The 18,007-nt window shown below is 46.7% G+C and overlaps 1 protein-coding gene across 3 annotated transcripts in view; it reads right to left on the bottom strand.

Moving 5' to 3' along the window:
* TTLL6 (tubulin tyrosine ligase like 6) overlaps nt 1-18,007 on the bottom strand; it is a 72,491-nt gene that overhangs the window by 34,610 nt on the left and 19,874 nt on the right. For 2 of the 3 annotated variants that reach the window (XM_057300347.2, XM_057300346.2), the window contains exons 1-5: nt 7,128-7,168; nt 4,751-4,869; nt 4,481-4,611; nt 2,831-2,987; nt 282-425 (exon numbers count right to left, since the gene is read on the bottom strand). In XM_057300347.2, coding sequence (XP_057156330.2) covers nt 282-425; nt 2,831-2,987; nt 4,481-4,611; nt 4,751-4,771 — 453 coding nt within the window. In that variant the 5' untranslated portion in view covers nt 4,772-4,869; nt 7,128-7,168. Of the gene's footprint in view, nt 1-281; nt 426-2,830; nt 2,988-4,480; nt 4,624-4,750; nt 4,870-7,127; nt 7,169-8,009; nt 8,229-18,007 lie in introns of those variants that run through there. The other variant, XM_055102020.2, reaches the window with a different exon arrangement.

Raw genomic sequence — 18,007 nt, 5'->3', positions numbered from 1 at the left:
TGGAGTCAGGCAGACCTGGCCACAAGCCCCAGACTCACCTCTTCCTAGCAGTGTGACCTTGGACAAGTCCCTTATGCTCTGGGTTTTAATCTCGTCATCTGTAAAATGGGGATAATAATCCCTCTCTCTGAGGGATCCTGGCAGCGCTAAATGAAACCCGGCACACAGCAAGTGCTCAACAAATGACACTCACAATGTCTTGAGGATGTGGATTTAACTAGAATTTTTTTTTTTAATCACGCTATGGGGGTAGGGTGAGGTAGTGTGTCTCCTTAGCTCACCAGGTTGTCTGTGCAAGGGCGGGAGTAAGAGGTCGTCGCAAAGCGTGCCAGTCCTTCATTGTACACAAAAATCCTGAGAGGGTCACAGGATGTCACCAGTACATAAATCCGTAGGTCAAACTTAAACCCATCAATGATAAAGGGCTGGAAGGAGAGAACAGAAGTCAGACATGCATTAGAGGAGAAATTTACACTTGAAAATCACTAGCTCCCGCCTTGTTTCCATGGAGTTGGCTCCAACATTGCCTAGTGTTGTGGAGGGCAGGCTTGTCCAGGGTCAGAGAGAGGAACAAGGAGACTTGGGCTCTGTGTCCCAACATGTGACCCTGTGGAGGTCACTAAACCACACTGTGCCTTGGTTTCCTGATCTGTCAAGTGACACAAGTAACCACCTCTAAGAGGCACCTTGGCAACTAAACAAAGTAACATTAAAAAGTCCTCTGAGGCCAGGCGTGGTGGCTCATGCCTGTAACTCTAGCACTTTGGGAGTCTGAGGCGGATGGATGATCTGAGGTCAGGAGTTCGAGACCAGCCTGGCCAACATGGCAAAACCCCGTCTGTACTAAAAATACAAAAATTCGCCAGGCGCGGTGGTGGGCCCCTGTAATCCCAGCTACTCAGGAGGCTGAGGCAGGAGAATCACTTGAGCCCCGGGGGGCAGAAATTGCAGCAAGCCAAGTTCACGCCACTTCACTCCAGCCTGGGCGAAAGAGCAAAACTCCATCTCAAAAAAAAAAAAGTCCTCTGATGGGCCAGGTGCAGTGGTTTATGTCTATAATCCCAATACTTTGGGAGGCCGAAGAGGGAGGATTGCTTGACCTCAGGAGTTCAAGACCAGCCTGGGCAACAAAGTGAGACCCTTTCTCTACTAAAATTCAAAAAAAGAATTAGCCAAGTGTGGTGGTGTATGCCTGTAGTCTTAGCTACTCAGGAGGCTGAGGTGGAAGGATTGCTCAAGCCTAGGAGGTCGAGGCTGCAGTGAACCCTGATCACACCGCTGCACTCCAGCCTGGGTGACAGAGTGAGACCCTGTCTCAAAAAAAATAAATAGATAAAAATTCTTTGATAGGCCAGGTGCAGTGGCTCACACTGGGAATCCCAGCACATTGTGAGGCCGAGGCAGGAGGATCTGTTGAGGCTAGGGGTTTAAGACCAGCCTCAGCAACATAGAGACTCTACCTCTACAAAGAAATTTTTTTTTAATAAAAAATTAGTCTGGGCACAAGGGTTCACACCTGTAATCCCAGCACTTTTGGAGGCCAAGGCAGGCAGATCACTTGAGGTCAGGAGTTTGAGGCCAGCTTGGTTAACATAGTGAAACCCCGCCTCTACTAAAAATACAAAAATTAGCCGGGTGTGCTGGTGGGTGCCTGTAATCCCAGCTACTTGGGACGCTAAGGCAGGAGAATCACTTGGACCTGAGAGGCAGAGATTACAGTGAGCCGAGATTGCACCACTGCACTCCAGCCTGCGCAACAGAGTGAGGCTCTGTCTCAAAAAAAAATAACAATTACAAATTAGCCAGATGTGGTGGCATGTGCCTGTAATCCTAGCTCTACTGGGGAGGCTGAGGTGGGAGGATTGCATGAACTCACGAGTTTGAGGTTGCAATGAGCTATGATTGTGCCACTGCGCTCCAGCCAGAGTGACAGAGCAAGACCCTATCTCTAAAGAAATAAAAATAAAATAAAGTATTTTGATGAATGGACATATTGTCACCATTCAGGACTACATATTGTTGCAGTTCTTTTTTTTTTTTTTTTTTTTTTTTTTTTTTTTTTTTTGAGACAGGGTCTCCAGGGTCTCACCCTGTTGCCCAGGCTGGAATGCAGTGGCACAATCTTGGCTCACTGCAACCTCCACTTCCCGGGCTCAAGTAATTCTCCAGCCTCAGCCTCTAGAGTAGCTGGGACTACAGGCATGTGCCACCACGCCTGGCTAATTTTTGTAGAGAAAGGGTTTCGTCATGTTTCCCAGGCTGGTCTGAAACTCCTGAGCTCAAAGCAATCCACCCACCTCGGCCTCCCAAAATGCTGGGATTATAGGCGTGAGCCACTTTGCCCAGCCAATGCATAGTTGCAGTTCTACAAGAGTTCTCCCTGCAATGTTGTCCCCTGGCCATTTCTTCCCAGAGAGATCAGTGTGTCCCCCTCTGTCCACACTCCTAGAGGGCTCCCTCCCCACAGTGGGCTGTGACCTATGACCTCAAGTCAAAGAGAAAAGCTGATTGCTCTCCAGCATCATGCCCCTTTCCCACATGAGGGCTTCCCCAAACCAAAGGTGCTCTCCTAGCCCTAATGTGTTAGAGGAAAAGGGCCAGCCTTGCAGGGCCAGACCAATTGACAAGGGTAAAAGGATAACAGACACTCTGGCCCGGACACGTGTCAGCACCCCGGTCAGATCGTTTGGTCTGACAAAGTGCAAGGCAGAAGCCAGGTCAGCTCCACCTCCACCTTCACCCTCCATCCCCTCATTTCACATTCTGTCCAGTGGAGCTAAAGTCCGCGGTTGCTGTGGGTGATAAATAAATAATCACAATGAGGAAGTACCTTTGAAATATACAGCTGACAGATCATATCCTCCCCTGGTTTGATTTCTTTCACTGTCCGGGTGATGAATATACCTTTCCCTTGGCAGCACGAATCCGGCTTACAAATGTATGTCTTATTTTTTCTTGACCTGCTGTAGGTCTGCAAATCTCCCCAGCTACCAGAGCAGGGAGGGAACAAGATACATCTTTAGCTGGGGAGCAATGAAAAGGAAGGCTAGCCCTTTATGAAGAAAAGAAAGAAAAGCTGTCTAATGTGACAAATCCCTGGCACTGACAGATGCCCAGAGGTCCAGCAATGGGAGAGAGTAGAGCACACGCAGTGGGGAGTGTGGGCTTCAGAGGGAATTCAGGCCTGGGTTGAAGCCCAAGCAACACCACTTACCAGTGGTGCAACCCTTTGCAAGGACTTGACCTCTCTAAACCTCAACTTCATCATCTATACAGTGAGGATAATAATGACACCCATCTCCTGTGGTGCCTAGTTGCATGACATAATGCAGGCACAGTGCTGCATGTCCCATCAAGGTGACCATGGCACAGGTAGTTTGGTTTTCTGGGTTTGCAGGTAGGAGCTTTGGAGTTCTGGACCTGGCTCAAGCCCTGACAAGTGATGTGATTTTGGATCCGTCAGTCTCTCACCCCATGCTGGGCTTCAGTGTTTCATCTGTGACACCTCCATTTCAGCCAGAGTATGGGAGAGCAAATCATATATTTGAACATATTTTGAGGAAAGTATATTCAGAAGAAAGAAAGAAACTAAATTAATGGATTCGGTCTATCAGTCTCGCTATACTTCTGTGTTTTAACTCAAAGGAAACTTGTAACCAGGAAGTCACTTAACTGCAATGTTCCTCAGTAACCATGAAATCTGGAGCTCCTGTTGACCTGATGGCAATACATTTCCTTCTAATTTGCTGCTAAGCCCTGAAACTTGTTCCAGACAAGCCAAGGAAAGTCTGAGAACCCTGGTGCTCTTGGTTTTGGAAAGCACTGGGTGGAGAGGGGAGGGTAGAATTCCTCTGATACCCTTGCCATGTGAGTATAATCTGATGGTGACAGTGTTCTACCCCTCTGCCCTGTCTCAGCCACCAGATTGCACCCTAGGTCATGGATGTCATCTCACATTTCTCCTGTTCCTCGGTGGTGTGGTCCAGAGCACTTTACATACCAGGAACTGATGTTGTTTTGAAATGGATATAAAGAGAGCAGAGAAGGGGAAGTGCTGACTGCTATCCATAGCATTGCATGGGACAGAGGTCAGGCATCCCTCCCTGCTCCTAACCGGGGTGCTAACCACTAGCACACTCTCTCCAGAGGTGCTCATGGTCCTTAAAGATTCAGAAACTGCACAGTTATGTGGTTGGAATTAGTTCAAAACCAACAGCTTTCAGGGTCAGAACAAACTCTCACCCCAACTGCACGTACAGGCTCCAGGGCACCCAGCCCCTAAATGTCATCTAATTTTACAGGCAGAGCCTTGTGTTTTCTCAACCTTGGACACACCCTTTATCCCTTCTCTTCCTGAACAGTAGCCAGAGAGATGGGAGTTCATATGGGCAGGGAAAGTGGCAACCAGGGAATCAGGGGCAAGAGGAAATGTAAATGGGGAGGGGAGTGGAGAAGGAAGTACAGGGCGGGGGGCACTCACTCAGCAGGAAGACACCAGGTCCTAGGGAAAAAGCGGAAATCTTTAGGGAACATCTTTAACATGCGGCTCATGTTCCTGGCCAGCAAGTCCTTCCGGCAGATTTCACTCATCCCGGGGAAGTGATTGATCTTCTGGAAGGGAAGCTGGAATTCATGAGCAATCGAGGGACATGGGAGTACTACAAGATCTCCTCAGGAGACAGGTGTAAAAATGGGGCCCCGCCGGGTAAGATGGCACACTTAAACCAAGGACCATCACTAGCCCAAATACCTGGTAACTTTTCATTTCCATCACCCGCTCCAGTGACACTGAGTAATCTGTCCAATAGAGAGTCCAGTCATCGTCTTCCCCTCCCTCTCTAAAGCCGTACTGTTGGGCAGCCCTGCGCACTATTGAAGAAAGAAAGGCCTATTAGCCCAGGAAGTGGGGGAGGAGTATGGGGTGGGGAGATTCCATTACTAGGTGCTCCCAGACCAAGTACTGAAGCAAAAAAACTCGGCTCCTCGAGACTGGAAGCCATCTTGCCCTCTCTGGATGCAAGAATGGAGAGTCAAACACTGTCACTGCATCACTTGAGACCAGGAGTTCAAGACCAGCCTGGCCAACATGGCAAAACCCCATCTCTACTAAAAATACAAAAAATTATCTGGGTGTGGTGGGGGGCGCCTGTAATCCCAGCTACTCAAGAGGCTGAGGGGGTGAATAACCTGAGCCCTGGAAGTCGAGGCTGCAGTGAGCCGTGATCATGCCACTGCACTTGAGCCTGGGCAACAGGAGACCCTGTCAAAAAAAAAAGAAAGAAAGAAAAGAAAAGAAAGAAAAGAAAAGAAAGAAAGAGAAAGAAAGAAAGAAAGAAAGAAAGAAAGAAAGAAAGAAAGAAAGAAAGAAAGAAAGAAAGAAAGAAAATAAAGGAACATGGAGAGTTGAAAACTACTGAAGAATCCAGCCTGTGCTCAATGATCCCCATAGAAGGTTATCTGAGGTGAATGATTTCCCTGTTCTGGCTTCCCTTTGCCAGAAAGCAAGCTTCTGGCTTTCCTCCAAACACCAAGCTCTGAATGTTCAGGGAATATAAACTAATCCTTAACATTAGCCAGAGCCAAGCTTAATTAGTATATGGTATATTAAGCATGCATTTTTTTAAGTACACCCTGGATTTCAAAACCACATTTGTGATGTCATATCCTTCTTTCTGTTCCTGTCAGGATTAATAAGTAGGAGCTGACTCCAACACAAACTCAAATGCCTTCAAGGGCCTAGAATGGGAGAAGTGCCTGCAGTAACCGGGACAGTACAAGACTACCCTAAAGCATTCAAATTCTAATTTAAAATACAGCAACAGGCTGGGCACAGCGGCTCACGCCTGTAATCCCAGCACTTTGGGATGCCAAGGTGGGTGGATCGCCTGAGGTCAGGAGTTCGAGACCAGCCTGGCCAACATGGCAAAACTTTGTCTCTAATAAAAATACAAAAATTATCTGGGCATGGTGGTGTGCACCTGTACTCCCAGCTACTCAGGAGGCTGAGGCAGGAGAATCACTTGAACCCGGGAGGCGAAGGTTGCAGTGAGCCAAGATCATGCCATTGCACTCCAGCCTGGGCGACAGAGCGAGGCTCCATCTCAAAAAAAATAAATAAATGGCCAGGCGCAGTGGCTCATGCCTGTAATCCCAACACTCTGGGATGCTGAGGCGGGCAGATCACCTCAGGTTGGGAGCCCAAGAACGGCCTGACCAACATGGAGAAACACCCATCTCTACTAAAACTACAAAATTAGCCGGGCGAGGTGGTGCATGCCTGTAATTCCAGCTACTCAGGGGGCTGAGGCAAGAGAATCGCTTGAGCCCAGGAGGCAGAGGTTGCGGTGAGCCGAGACTGTGCCATTGCACTCCAGCCTGGGCAACAAGAGTGAAACTCAGTCTCAAAAATAAAATAAATAAATGCAATACAATACAATACAGCAAGAGCTGGGCACAGTGGCTCACACCTATAATCCCAGCACTTTGGGAGGCTGAGGCGGGTGGATCACTTGAGATCAGGAGTTTTAGACCAGCATGGCCAACGCTGCGAAACCCCATCTCTACTAGAAATACAAAAATTTAGCCGGGCATGGTGGCACTTGCCTGTAATCCCAGCTACTAGGGAGGCTGAGGCAGGAGAATCGCTTAAACCTAGGAGGTAGAGGTTGCAATGAGCTGAGATCATGCCACTGCACTCCAGAGCAAGACTCCGTGTAAAAAAAAAAAAAAAAAAAAAAAAAAAACAGCAACAGCAACACTGTGTTCTAAAATACAAAATAGGTCTGTAGATCAGATTCAGTTCACGAACTGCAAGTTTGTAACTTGTACTCTGAAACAGAGCCACTGGCTGCAGCAACAGCTGTCTCTTTTACAAGTAGATCCCCAAATCACTATATATAAGAATTACTGATAGTTGAAGTACACACCATTGTGGTGAAAACCCATGACTCTTGGAATAGGATTCCCAACCTCTTTAATTAAATAGTTCATTGAGCTAGGAGAACTGAAGGACAGGATTTGAAGATACGCCCTTTCATCCCTCACAAATATACAAGAGTGACTCTTCCCAACCCTTTGGGAGAATCCAGTGGGTCCCCATTATAGATCTCCTGAATGTAGATGCTCACCACTCTCATACCGGCAGCTGGATAGATTGATCACCAATCATCTGGAAAAGAGAAAAAGGAAAGCAGCAAGACAGAGACACACTTGCCAGAACAAGTGACTGTACCCAGAAACATCCTGTCCTAGGTGGAGCTGTCTGAAATCTAGCCTGCCATGCTAAGCCTGGTTTGACCGTCCCTGTTGCTGAGGACACGAGTCCAAGGGGGTACAGCATGGTGGAAAACATGGCATCAGGGTACTATTACTCTACCCAGAAGGTAGAAATTCTGTATTGCAATTACAGCTGATCTTGCTTGCAGCTTCTCACTAACATCATTGCCTCAAGCCTTTTACTCCACTGGCTCATCAGGGACAGGAATTGAAAATATTTTTGGCCAAAATACTTGTCTCCTTCCTCTTCCCCCCATTAAGGGAAGCTATGAATAAGAAAGTGGACAAGCTTTCCTTCATCAATCAGTCTGAATGGAGCAAGGCATGGTGAAATATTAAACAAGAACCGGAATGCACAAGCTGCAGTTGGATCCTGATAAGTCAGTATGGTGCTATCATACTGAAGGCGTACTAAATTTCCAGGACAAATCAGCGCCTTCTTAAAACAAGGAAATCTTCTTTTCCTGCTATTTTTTAAAGGCATCCTAAACACAAATAGAATGAAAATTAGGACAAGGCATGGTTTTTTAGATTACACACACAATCATTTGATTCTATAAAACAGATCATCGAAAGTAGATTCTTTTTATATGAACCAAAAGTGGTGAGATGTTGACAGTCTCAGCACACAGTTTCTCCTTTACTCTCTCATCATCAGCCAAGACCCCCTTCCCTCCAAGTCCTTCCTGTTCTCACCAACATGGCTCCCCATTCCCCAGCTTTCAATCCTAACCTCTTTTTCTTCCTCTTCTTCTTGCCTTGCTGCTGGGCATTCTGAAGTCCGTTTTGTGCCCCTGGGTTCTCTCTCACAAAAGCCAGCGCGACGGTTTCTTTTGGATCGTCTTTGGAACTGTCCCCCTTCTCTTCGGAGTTTGCCCCTTCCCGGCTTTCCAAAGTCGGGCACTGTGGCATCTCCCTGGCCTGGGAGGAGGCTCTGGGGAAATACCAGGCCCCTGGAGAGAGGGCAGAGGGAGCCGCAGTTACAGAGATCCACCTGCAGGGGGACCCCCTCCCTCGCTCATGTGGGTAGAGACCCAGGGTTCTAATTCAACGCAACAGGTTGCAGTTTATAAAATGCCACCCGGCCTCCGCGGTTTGATGCAAGCTCAGGGAGGGAGCTGATTCCACGTTTTGCCATTGGCTGTGACCTTGGAGACTCACTCAGCCAACGCTAGCCTTGGTTTTTCCCTCCTGGGATTTTCAGGAGAAGCCTGAGATGCTGTGCATGGCACCACCTGGTAAACAATCTTATTAAAGTGAGTGAGTGTCTGGAGACAGCGAAGCCCCAAGCCTTCCTAGCTGAGAGAGTTAGTCCTAGAGGGTGCAGGTGGAGGTGCTTTGAGGAGGTCTGTTAACTGTTTCAGCACTGCACTGAACCTCCACACAGCAATATGCTGGCCTGAAAATGAATGCAACTGCCGCTCGTGGAGTACAAGACTAATGTGTAGCTGATTGAACAATAAGATTCAAGCCCAGGGCCAGATGCAGACCTTCAGAGACACCAACCACAGAGAAGGCTGTGTCTCTCCCACCATCCATTCCAAAATAAAAACAAGATCAAATTATAAAATACATGTAAGGAAGTCCAGCAAAGATCTCATCCTCCCTGGCCCCATGAGATTTTGTTCATGTTTACTCAAAATGTCAAATATCGCCGGGCGCAGCGGCTCACGCCTGTAATCCCAACACTCTGGGAGGCCAAGGCGGGCAGATCATTTGAGGTCAGACGTTTGAGACCAGCCTGGCCAACATGGTGAAACCCCGTCTCTATTAAAAATACAAAAAAAAAGGCTGGGCGCAGTGGCTTACACCTGTAATCCCAGCACTTTGGAAGTCCAAGGCAGGCGGATCACCTGAGGTCGGGAGATTGAGACCAGCCCTACCCACACAGAGAAACCCTGTCTCTACTAAAAATACAAAATCAGCCAGGCATGGTGGTGCATGCCTGTAATCCCAGCTACTCAGGAGGCTGAGGCAGGAGAATCGCTTGAACCCAGGAGGCGGAGGTTGTGGTGAGCCAAGATCGTGCCATTGCACTCTAGCCTGGTCAACAAGAGAGAAACTCCATCTCAAAAAAAAAAAAAAAAAATTAGCCATATGTGGTGGTGGGTACCTGTAATCCCAGTTACTAGGAAGACTGAGGCAGGAGAATCACTTGAACCAGAAGGCAGAGGTTGCAGTGAGCCGAGATCATGCCACTGCACTCCAGCCTGGGCCATAGAGCGAGACTCCATCTCAAAAAAAAAAGAAATGTCAAATATCAACTATTTTTAATGGATGTGAATGCCCCTGCTTCACTCCTCCTTAAGAACATGCTTAGTTTGCCTTTGGGTAACCCAGAACTGCCAGGCCCAATTAACGGATTCATATTCCCTCACATCCAAGGCACCTATGACCACAGAGCCAATTTTCTGGTGCTTTCCCTTCCTCTCTTCACCTCCGAAAATCCTGCAAACCTCCTCACATTTCAACCCCTCTCCTCCGATGTCCACAGTCCCCTTGCTACTTATTACCTGTTCCTCCCTCACAAATTCTTTGGATTTAAAAAAAGATAATAATACATTACAATGTATTATCATTGAAATAATATAACATTAAAGGAGGCTTAGAAAATGAGGTAGGATGAGAAATCACCTGTAGCTTTCCTACTCTATCACAGTCACTTTAAACTGTCTGTGAATTCACTTTTATTCTTAATTTCTAAGCATAAGGCCAAGCACGCTGGTTCACGTCTGCAATCCAAGCACTTTGGGAGGCTGAGGCAGGCAGATCACTTGAGGTCAGAAGTTCGAGACCAGCCTGACCAACATGGCAAAACCCCATCTCTACTAAAAATACAAAATTAGCCAGGCATGGTGGTGCACATCCATAATCCCAGCTACTTGGCAGGCTGAGGCAGGAGAACCACTTGAATCCGGGAGGCAGAGGTTGTAGTGAGCCAAGATTGCACCGTTGCACTGCAGCCTGGGCAACAACAGCGAGACTCCGTCTCAAAAAAAAAAATTAATTAATTAATTAATTTAAAAATAAAAATAATTTTTTTGTTGTTGTTTTTTGTTTTTCGAGAGGGAGTTACACTCTTGTTGTCCAGGATGGAGTGCAATGGCGCCATCTCGGCTCACTACAACCTCCACCTCCCGGGTTCAAGTGATTCTCCTGCCTCAGCCTCCCGAGTAGCTGGGATTACTACAGGCATACGCCACCACACCCGGCTAGTTTTGTATTTTTAGTAGAGGTGGGGGTTTCTCCATGTTGGTCAGGCTGGTCTCAAACTCCCAACCTCAGGTGATCCACCTGCCTCGGCCTCCCAAAGTGCTGGGATTACAAGTGTGAGCCACCGTGCCCTGCCAAAATAATAATTTCTAAGCATAATTATTCTAATATAATTGTAACCAATTTTGTATTTGCTTTTTGTCCACTTAGTAGATTATAAACAGCCTTTTCACTGTGGCAAAGTTTACATGTTTCTGGGTTTTTTGGTTTGTTTGTTTTGAGACAGAGTCTTGCTTTGTCGCCCAGGCTGAAGTGTAGTGGTGCAATCTTGGCTCACTGCAACCTCTGCCTCCTGGGTTCAAGCAATTCTTGTACTTCGGTCTCCCAAGAAGCTGGGATTACAGGCATGCACCACCACACCCGGCTAACTTTTATATTTTTAGTAGAGACAGGATTGCGCCATGTTGGCCAAGCTGGTCTTCAACTCCTGACCTCAAGCAATCTGCCCGCCTCTGCCTCTCAAAGAGTTGAGATTACAAGCATGAGCCACCGTGCATGGCCATTTCTAGTTTTTTTGTTTGTTTTGTTTTGTTTTTGTTTTTGTTTTTGTTTGAGACGGAGTCTCGCTCAGTCACCCAGGCTGGAGTGCAGTGGCGCGATCTCGGCTCACTGCAAGCTCCACCTCCTGGGTTCACGCCATTCTCCTGCCTCAGCCTCCCAAGTAGCTGGGATTACAGGCGCCTGCCACCACACCTGGCTAATTTTTTGTACTTTGAGTAGAGTCGGGGTTTCACTGTGTTAGCCAGGATGGTCTCAATCTCCTGACCTCGTGATCCGCCTGCCTCGGCCTCCCAAAGTGCTGGGATTACAGGCGTGAGCCACCGCGCCCGGCCATTTCTAGTTTTTAATGGCTGTATGTATTCCATTGAAAGAATGCACCTGAGTGTATGTAACCAATCATTGTCCTATTGTTGGAAATGTAAGCTGCTGCCAATTTTAATATTATACAAGTAGCTCTAAAATGCATTATCGCAGGTGCAGAAGGCCTTTTACTTACTTGGGGTTATTTTCTTAATATCCTGATATTACAGGGCTAATGAATATGCAAATTACATCGCTTCTCATATGTGTGTGTGTGCGCGTGTATATATATATGTTGCTTCCCAGAGGGATTGCATATTCCCATGTTGCTTCCCAGAGGGATTGCAATAATTTGGAATACTACCAGCAATATGCAACAAGAGCAGGCTCACCAGAGCCCCACAATCTCTTGGGAATCATCTCCCCTCTCTATACAAATTTGCTATTTGTTTTGTTTTGTTTTTTGAGATGGTGTCTCATTCTGTCGCCCAGGCTGGAGTGCAGTGGTGCAATCTCGGCTCACTGCAACCTCCATCTCCTGGGTTCAAGCGATTCTCCTGCCTCACCCTCCTGAGTAGCTGGGATTACAGGCACCTGCCACCACGTCAGGCTAATTTTTTTGTATTTTTAGTAGAGACAGGGTTTCACCATGTTGGCCAGCCTGGTCTCAAACTCCTGACCTCAAACGATCTGCCCGCCTCGGCCTCCCAAAGTGCTGGGATTACAGGCGTAAGCCACCACGCCTGGCCCAAACTTGCTAATTCTAGACAACTTTTATACCCTACGGCCAATGTCTTTGATATGACTGCACCCTTCCACATTTCTCTATTCCTTTCTAAATCCAAATTTGGTGGTGTGGAGCCCTTTAACTATGGAAGCTACCTATAAATAATATAATTATAAGCTTTTATGTGGGGATAGTTCTCTGGGCTTTTCAAAGAATTTTCATATACATGCTCCCATTGAATGCTTACAATGAGAGGGATGGCAGAATTGTTACGTCAGCCAAGGATTGCCACTTGTTTCTTTCTCTTTCTGAAGAGGGCTGCCACTTATAGGCAAGACCCTTTATGGTGACACCAGAGCAGGGGGAGGAAGAGATGTGCTCAGGACAGATAAAACCTGGGTCTTGTGAGTCAATTGTTCCCAGTGAACAGGCACATTCTTGGCAAAGTTCAGGGGAACTAAGGTACTTGAAATCTTGACCTTGGACTGCTTCCTTCCTTGAAGGTAAACGGCTAGCTCCACTCCCCTAGCCCTCCGCAACGGCTCCTACGTACCAAGCCCTCAAGGAGGAGTGGCTCTGTTTACCTAAAGGTTAATGTTAACTTGGGGAGAGAAAACTGACCCTGAGTTTGACCTCTGGAAGTGCAGGTTCTCTTTGCTCATTTTTGAGTCCTTGCCTGATTGGTAAGAACAAGTCATGGCTCCTTCTATGTGTCTGCCTCAAAGAGTAAGCCAGGTGCAGTGGCTCACGCCTGTAATCCCAACATTTTGGGAGGCCAAGGTGAGAGGATTGCTTGAGCCCAGGAGTTCAAAACCCGCCTGGGCAACAAAGTGAGACCCCATCTCTATTAAAAAAAAAAATTAGCTGAGTGCAGTGCCACATGCCTGTAGTCCCAGCTACTCAGGAGGCTGAGGTAGGAGGATTGCTTGAGCCTAAGAGTTTGAGGCAGCAGTGAGCCACGGCTGCACCGCTGCACTCCAGCCTGGATGACAGAGACCCTGTCTCAAAAAAAGAAAAGAAAGGCCGGGCGCGGTGGCTCATGCCTGTAATCCCAGCACTTTGGGAGGCCTCAACTGAGGTCGGGAGTTCGAGACCAGCCTGACCAACACGGAGAAACCCCGTCTCTACTAAAAATACAGAAAATTAGCCAGGCATGGTGGTGCATGCCTGTAATCCCACCTCCTCAGGAGGCTGAGGCAGGAGAATTGCTTGAACCTGGGAGGCAGAGATTGCGGTGAGCCGAGATCATGCCATTGTACTCCAGCCTGGACAACAAGAGCGAAACTCTGTCTCAAAAAAAAAAAAAGGAAAAGAAAAGAAAAAAAAGGTCAAATTATGTTTGCTCTTGCATGAGAGGGCCTCATGCATGTAAAGTAAAAAATTGAGCCCATGCACTTTTAGATAAACTGTTTCACCATGGAATTATTGCCTGCATTTCCTCGTATTCTAGGCTGCCTATGACATAAGAGCCATCTTGGATGGTACCCGAGACAGGTGCAAGATGGCAAATGGTACTTGCCATGTGACTACTTCTGCTTTGTCTTTGGCCTCCTTGCTTTCATTTCCCCCAAGCTTCTCTCCCTGTTTAATCTCCAAGGCTGAATCCTGTCTCTCCAAAGATCCTGAAAGAGCATCTCCTTCAAAGTTTGCCTACTGGGGACAGGCATGCTGAATCTAGCTTGCAGAAATGTCTACTTCTGGGGCATAGTAGCGCATACCTATAATCCTAACACTTCGGGAGGCCGAGGTAAGGGAATCACCTAAGCCCAGGAGATTGAGGCTGCAGTGAGCTGTGATCATGCCACTGCACTCCAGCTGGGCAACAGTGAGACCCTGTCTCAAAAAACAATCAAACAAAAAAACCTATGTGTATATATAGTATGTGTGTATATATATATATAGTACATATATACACATATATAGTATGTGTGTATATATATATATATATAGTATGTGTGTGTATATATATGTAGTTGCCAACAACTAGAAAATGCAGATTTCCATTTCTTTTGGAGAGGTCTCTATTCCTTCACGCCAGCAATCAACCAGAGCTCAGTAATGCCTCCTGTAGACATTTCCCAGTCTGCCCCAATGCCCAACCCTCCTTTTTGTCTCCCTGACACAGGAGCCAAGTAACAGTTATCCTTATATTATTATTTTTCTTTTTTTTTTTTTTTTTGAGACAGAGTCTCACTCGTCACACAGGCTAGAGTGCAGTAGTGTGATTTCGGCTCACTGCAACCTCTGCTTCCTGGGTTCAAGCGATTCTGTTGCCTCAGCCTCCCGAGTAGCTGGGATTACAGGTGCCTGTCACCATGCCTGGCTAAGTTTTGTATTTTTAGTAGAGAACAGAATTTTATCATATTGGTCAGGCTGGTCTCAAACTCCTGACCTCAGGTGATCCACCCACCTTGGCCACTCAAAGTGCTGGGATTACTCAAAGCGAGTGTGAGCCACCATGCCCAGCCTATTTTTCTTATAGTAGCATTGAGACATCTCTTTTTTAGAGACATGGTCTTGCTATGTTGCCCAGGCTGGTCTCAAATGCCTGGCCTCAGGAGATCCTCCTGCCTCAACCTTGGAAGTAGCTGGGATTACAACCATGAGCCACTGTGCCCAGCTCAAGAGAGGTGACATTTTCTTAAACGCAGCCCACTTCTTTCATTTAAGCTATATGCCTGACCCTATAGACATCTGAATTTATACCAGTTCTGTTCTAGTATCTCTGGCCTCCAAGCAGTTTCAAGTGAAAACAAAAGCTACTTCCACCAGGGCTGAGCAGAAAGCTTTTTTTTTTTTTTTTTTTTTTGAGACAGAGTCTTGCTCTGTCACCCAGGCTGGAGTGCAATGGCACGATCCCAGCTCACTGCAACCTCCACCTCCCAGGTTCCAGCTATTCTTCTGCCTCAGCCTCCCAAATAGCTGGGATTACAGGCACCTGTCACCATGCCGGCCTAATTATTTTTGCATTTTTAGTAGAGACGGGGTTTTGCCATGTTGGCCAGGCTGGTTTCAAATTCCTGAACTCAGGTGATCCGCCCACCTCGGCCTCCCAAAGTGTTGGGATTACAGGCGTGAGCCACCATGCCCAGCCAGAAAGCATTTTAATTCCCTGGTTTTCAGAATAAGAATTAAATCTGACCCAGGTGATGCTGGGACCCCCCCCACCCCCCCCCACTCAGACTTTTCAGATGTGGACTTTATTTGGTTCTACAAGACTTCTCTTAACAGTCTTAGCAACCACTCCCTGCTCACCTGGTAGTTCCCACCTACTGTCTTGCGTAACAATTTTGTTGGTGCCAACACCAAAAGCAGTCTTGTAGCCGTGAGGAATAAAAGGAGGAAAGGCAAAAGACATGGCCTAAGGAGAATACAAAGGAGTGAGGGGAGCTGCTGGTGGCATCCTGGAATATACATACATCATGGTGTAAGGGCCTCTGCCGTCAGCTACAGGTGACTAAGCCACTTATTAAGAGGCAGCTGCAGTGTAGTAGCTAAGAACTCAGATTTCGAAGTCTGTCTGTCTGGATTTAAATCCCAGCTCTGCCACTTCCTAGTTGTCTGAACTCAGGCAGTTTATTTAACCTCCTGCCTTAGTTTCCTCATCTGTAAAGTGGCTTCTCCCAGTTATGGAGATTAAATGAGTTTACTCATTTGACTTAATGCAACACAAAGGTCTTAGAACAGTGGCTGGCACATAGAAGGTACCCACAAAGTGCTCTCTACCATTACCAGCTGTGTAACCCTGGACTGTGAACTTCCTGATGGAAGAGGCTGTGTCTCTGCATTCTCAGCTCCCAGCAGTGTCTAGAAAAGATACTAAAAATGAGATGTTCATATGCTGCTTGAATTAATGGGCTGGAAGAATGAATAAATGCATGAACTAATTAAGCTTCTCCAAGGTTCATTTTCCTTAGCTATATAACAGAAGTGTTGTTGTGAGCATTAGGTAAGTAACATTTGTTATTTACGTTGTTAAAACATCAACCTTGGGTCCTTCTCATATAGCTGGCACTTAAAATGCTTGTTTCATTCACTTACAATAGACTATTGAAAACCCACTTACCAAGTAGCAGGCATTACACTAAAGCATTTATAAACATAATGTCTCATCCTCATAATAACCTATCATAGATACTCTTTCCTCTATTACAGATGAGAAGACTGAGACAGAGAGACTAAGGTAAGAGGCACAGCTGGGGTTGGAAGACATGTCCATCTGACCCCACAGCCTGTCTCTCCATGCTCCCCTCACTGCCTTTTCCTCTCGGCAGGCCATCCATAAATAGTGTGACCATAAACTAAAGTAACTGATCTCCTAACTCCCAAAAGCAATCTTAGTGACTTTAGTCCCTTAAGAATCAGTTGGGGACAGGCACGATGGCTCATGCCTGTAATCTCAGCACTTTCGGAGGCCAAGGTGGGCAGAGCACTTGAGCCCAGGGGTTTGACACCAGCCTGGACAACATGGTGAAACCCCACTCTACCAATAAATAAATAAATAAATAAGCCAGGTGTGGTGGCGTGTGCCTGTAGTCCCAGCTACTCAGGAGGCTGAGGTGGGAGGATCACTTTAGCCCGGGAGGCTGAGGTTGCAGCGAGTAGAGATCACACAACTGCACTCCAGCCTGGGAGACAGAACTAGACCTTGCCTCAAAAACAAAAAGAAAAAGAAAAAAAGAAAAAAAATCAGTTGGTCCCACATCATTTTCCTTAAAGTCAACTGCTTTAAATTCCCATCTCCAACAAGGGCTTGGATCTCTCCAGATTTGCCATAACCTGGTAACAGCTGTATTGTTTCTACTTGTATTTATTTTCACTCTCTTTCCCTTCTTTTCTCCAATGTCCACATTGTACCAGGGCTCCTATTAAGGGTGTAATTAGAATATTTTCTAAGCTTCTATGGAATTCCTGAATGTTAGAGCTGGGAGGAATCTTTTTAGAGGAGGTTTTGAACTCCCTGCCCTCTGCCAGTCTGTGCTAGGGGAGGGGACTTGTACCCAGCCAGAGAGCAAGAAATCAGAAGCACCATCAAAACCCCAGCTTCCTGGTCCCCAAGTTATCTTCCCATTATGCTGGGTTAGTGGACAGACAAAGTGGACTAAGTGCTTCAGAGAGTTTTTAAAAGACTAAGGCCGGGTGCGGTGGCTCACGCCTGTAATTCCAGCACTTTGGGAGGCCAAGGCAGGTGGGTTACCTGAGGTCAGGAGTTGCAGACCAAGTTGGCAAACATGATGAAACCCCGTCTCTACTAAAAATATAAAAATTAGCTGGGCATGGTGGCAGGCGCCTGTAATCCCAGCTACTCGGTAGGCTGGGGCAGGAGAATCGCTTGAACCTGGGAGGCGGACGTTGCAGTGAGCCCAGATCGCACCACTGCCCTCCAGTCTGGGTGACAGAGGGAGACAGTGTCTCAAAAAAAAAAAAAAAAAAAAAAAAGACTAAGAGCTGTACTACCAATGTAACAAACACAGTAAATAGCAAAATAGCATCTTCAGTTTTTCTTAATGACACAAGAAAGAGCATTGTGTCATTAAGGAAGGGTATTAGTTCACCTTTCCAAGTAGGATATAGTTAAGACACTGAAAAAATTCTCATGTTTCCTTCCATTTTAGCATAGGGTTTGATCTTAAGATCTTCCAAGCCAGAGGCTGTCAACAAGATCCTGGTTAGACAGCATGAAAATGTCCTACATTGGCCACCAGGGGGAGGGAATGAGCACTGGGACGGGTCCACTGGGACGGGTCCATTGCTGGTTATTTGGAAAAAACTCAGAGGAGGGTCCCTGTCTTATTTCCACTTCTGAAGGACTATACCTGTTGACTACTCTCCTCTCCCCTGGAGGTGTTGCAGAGGGTGGAAAATGTTTAGTGCTTTCTTTTATCTTTCTTTCCTTTTTTTTTTTTTTTTAGACGGAGTTTCAAAAAAACT

Source organism: Pan paniscus, chromosome 19 (genome assembly GCF_029289425.2).
Source record: "Pan paniscus chromosome 19, NHGRI_mPanPan1-v2.0_pri, whole genome shotgun sequence".
Classification (NCBI taxonomy): domain Eukaryota; kingdom Metazoa; phylum Chordata; class Mammalia; order Primates; family Hominidae; genus Pan; species Pan paniscus.
Note: the sequence above shows the minus strand (reverse complement) of the source record. Positions and strands in the feature narration are given on the sequence as shown.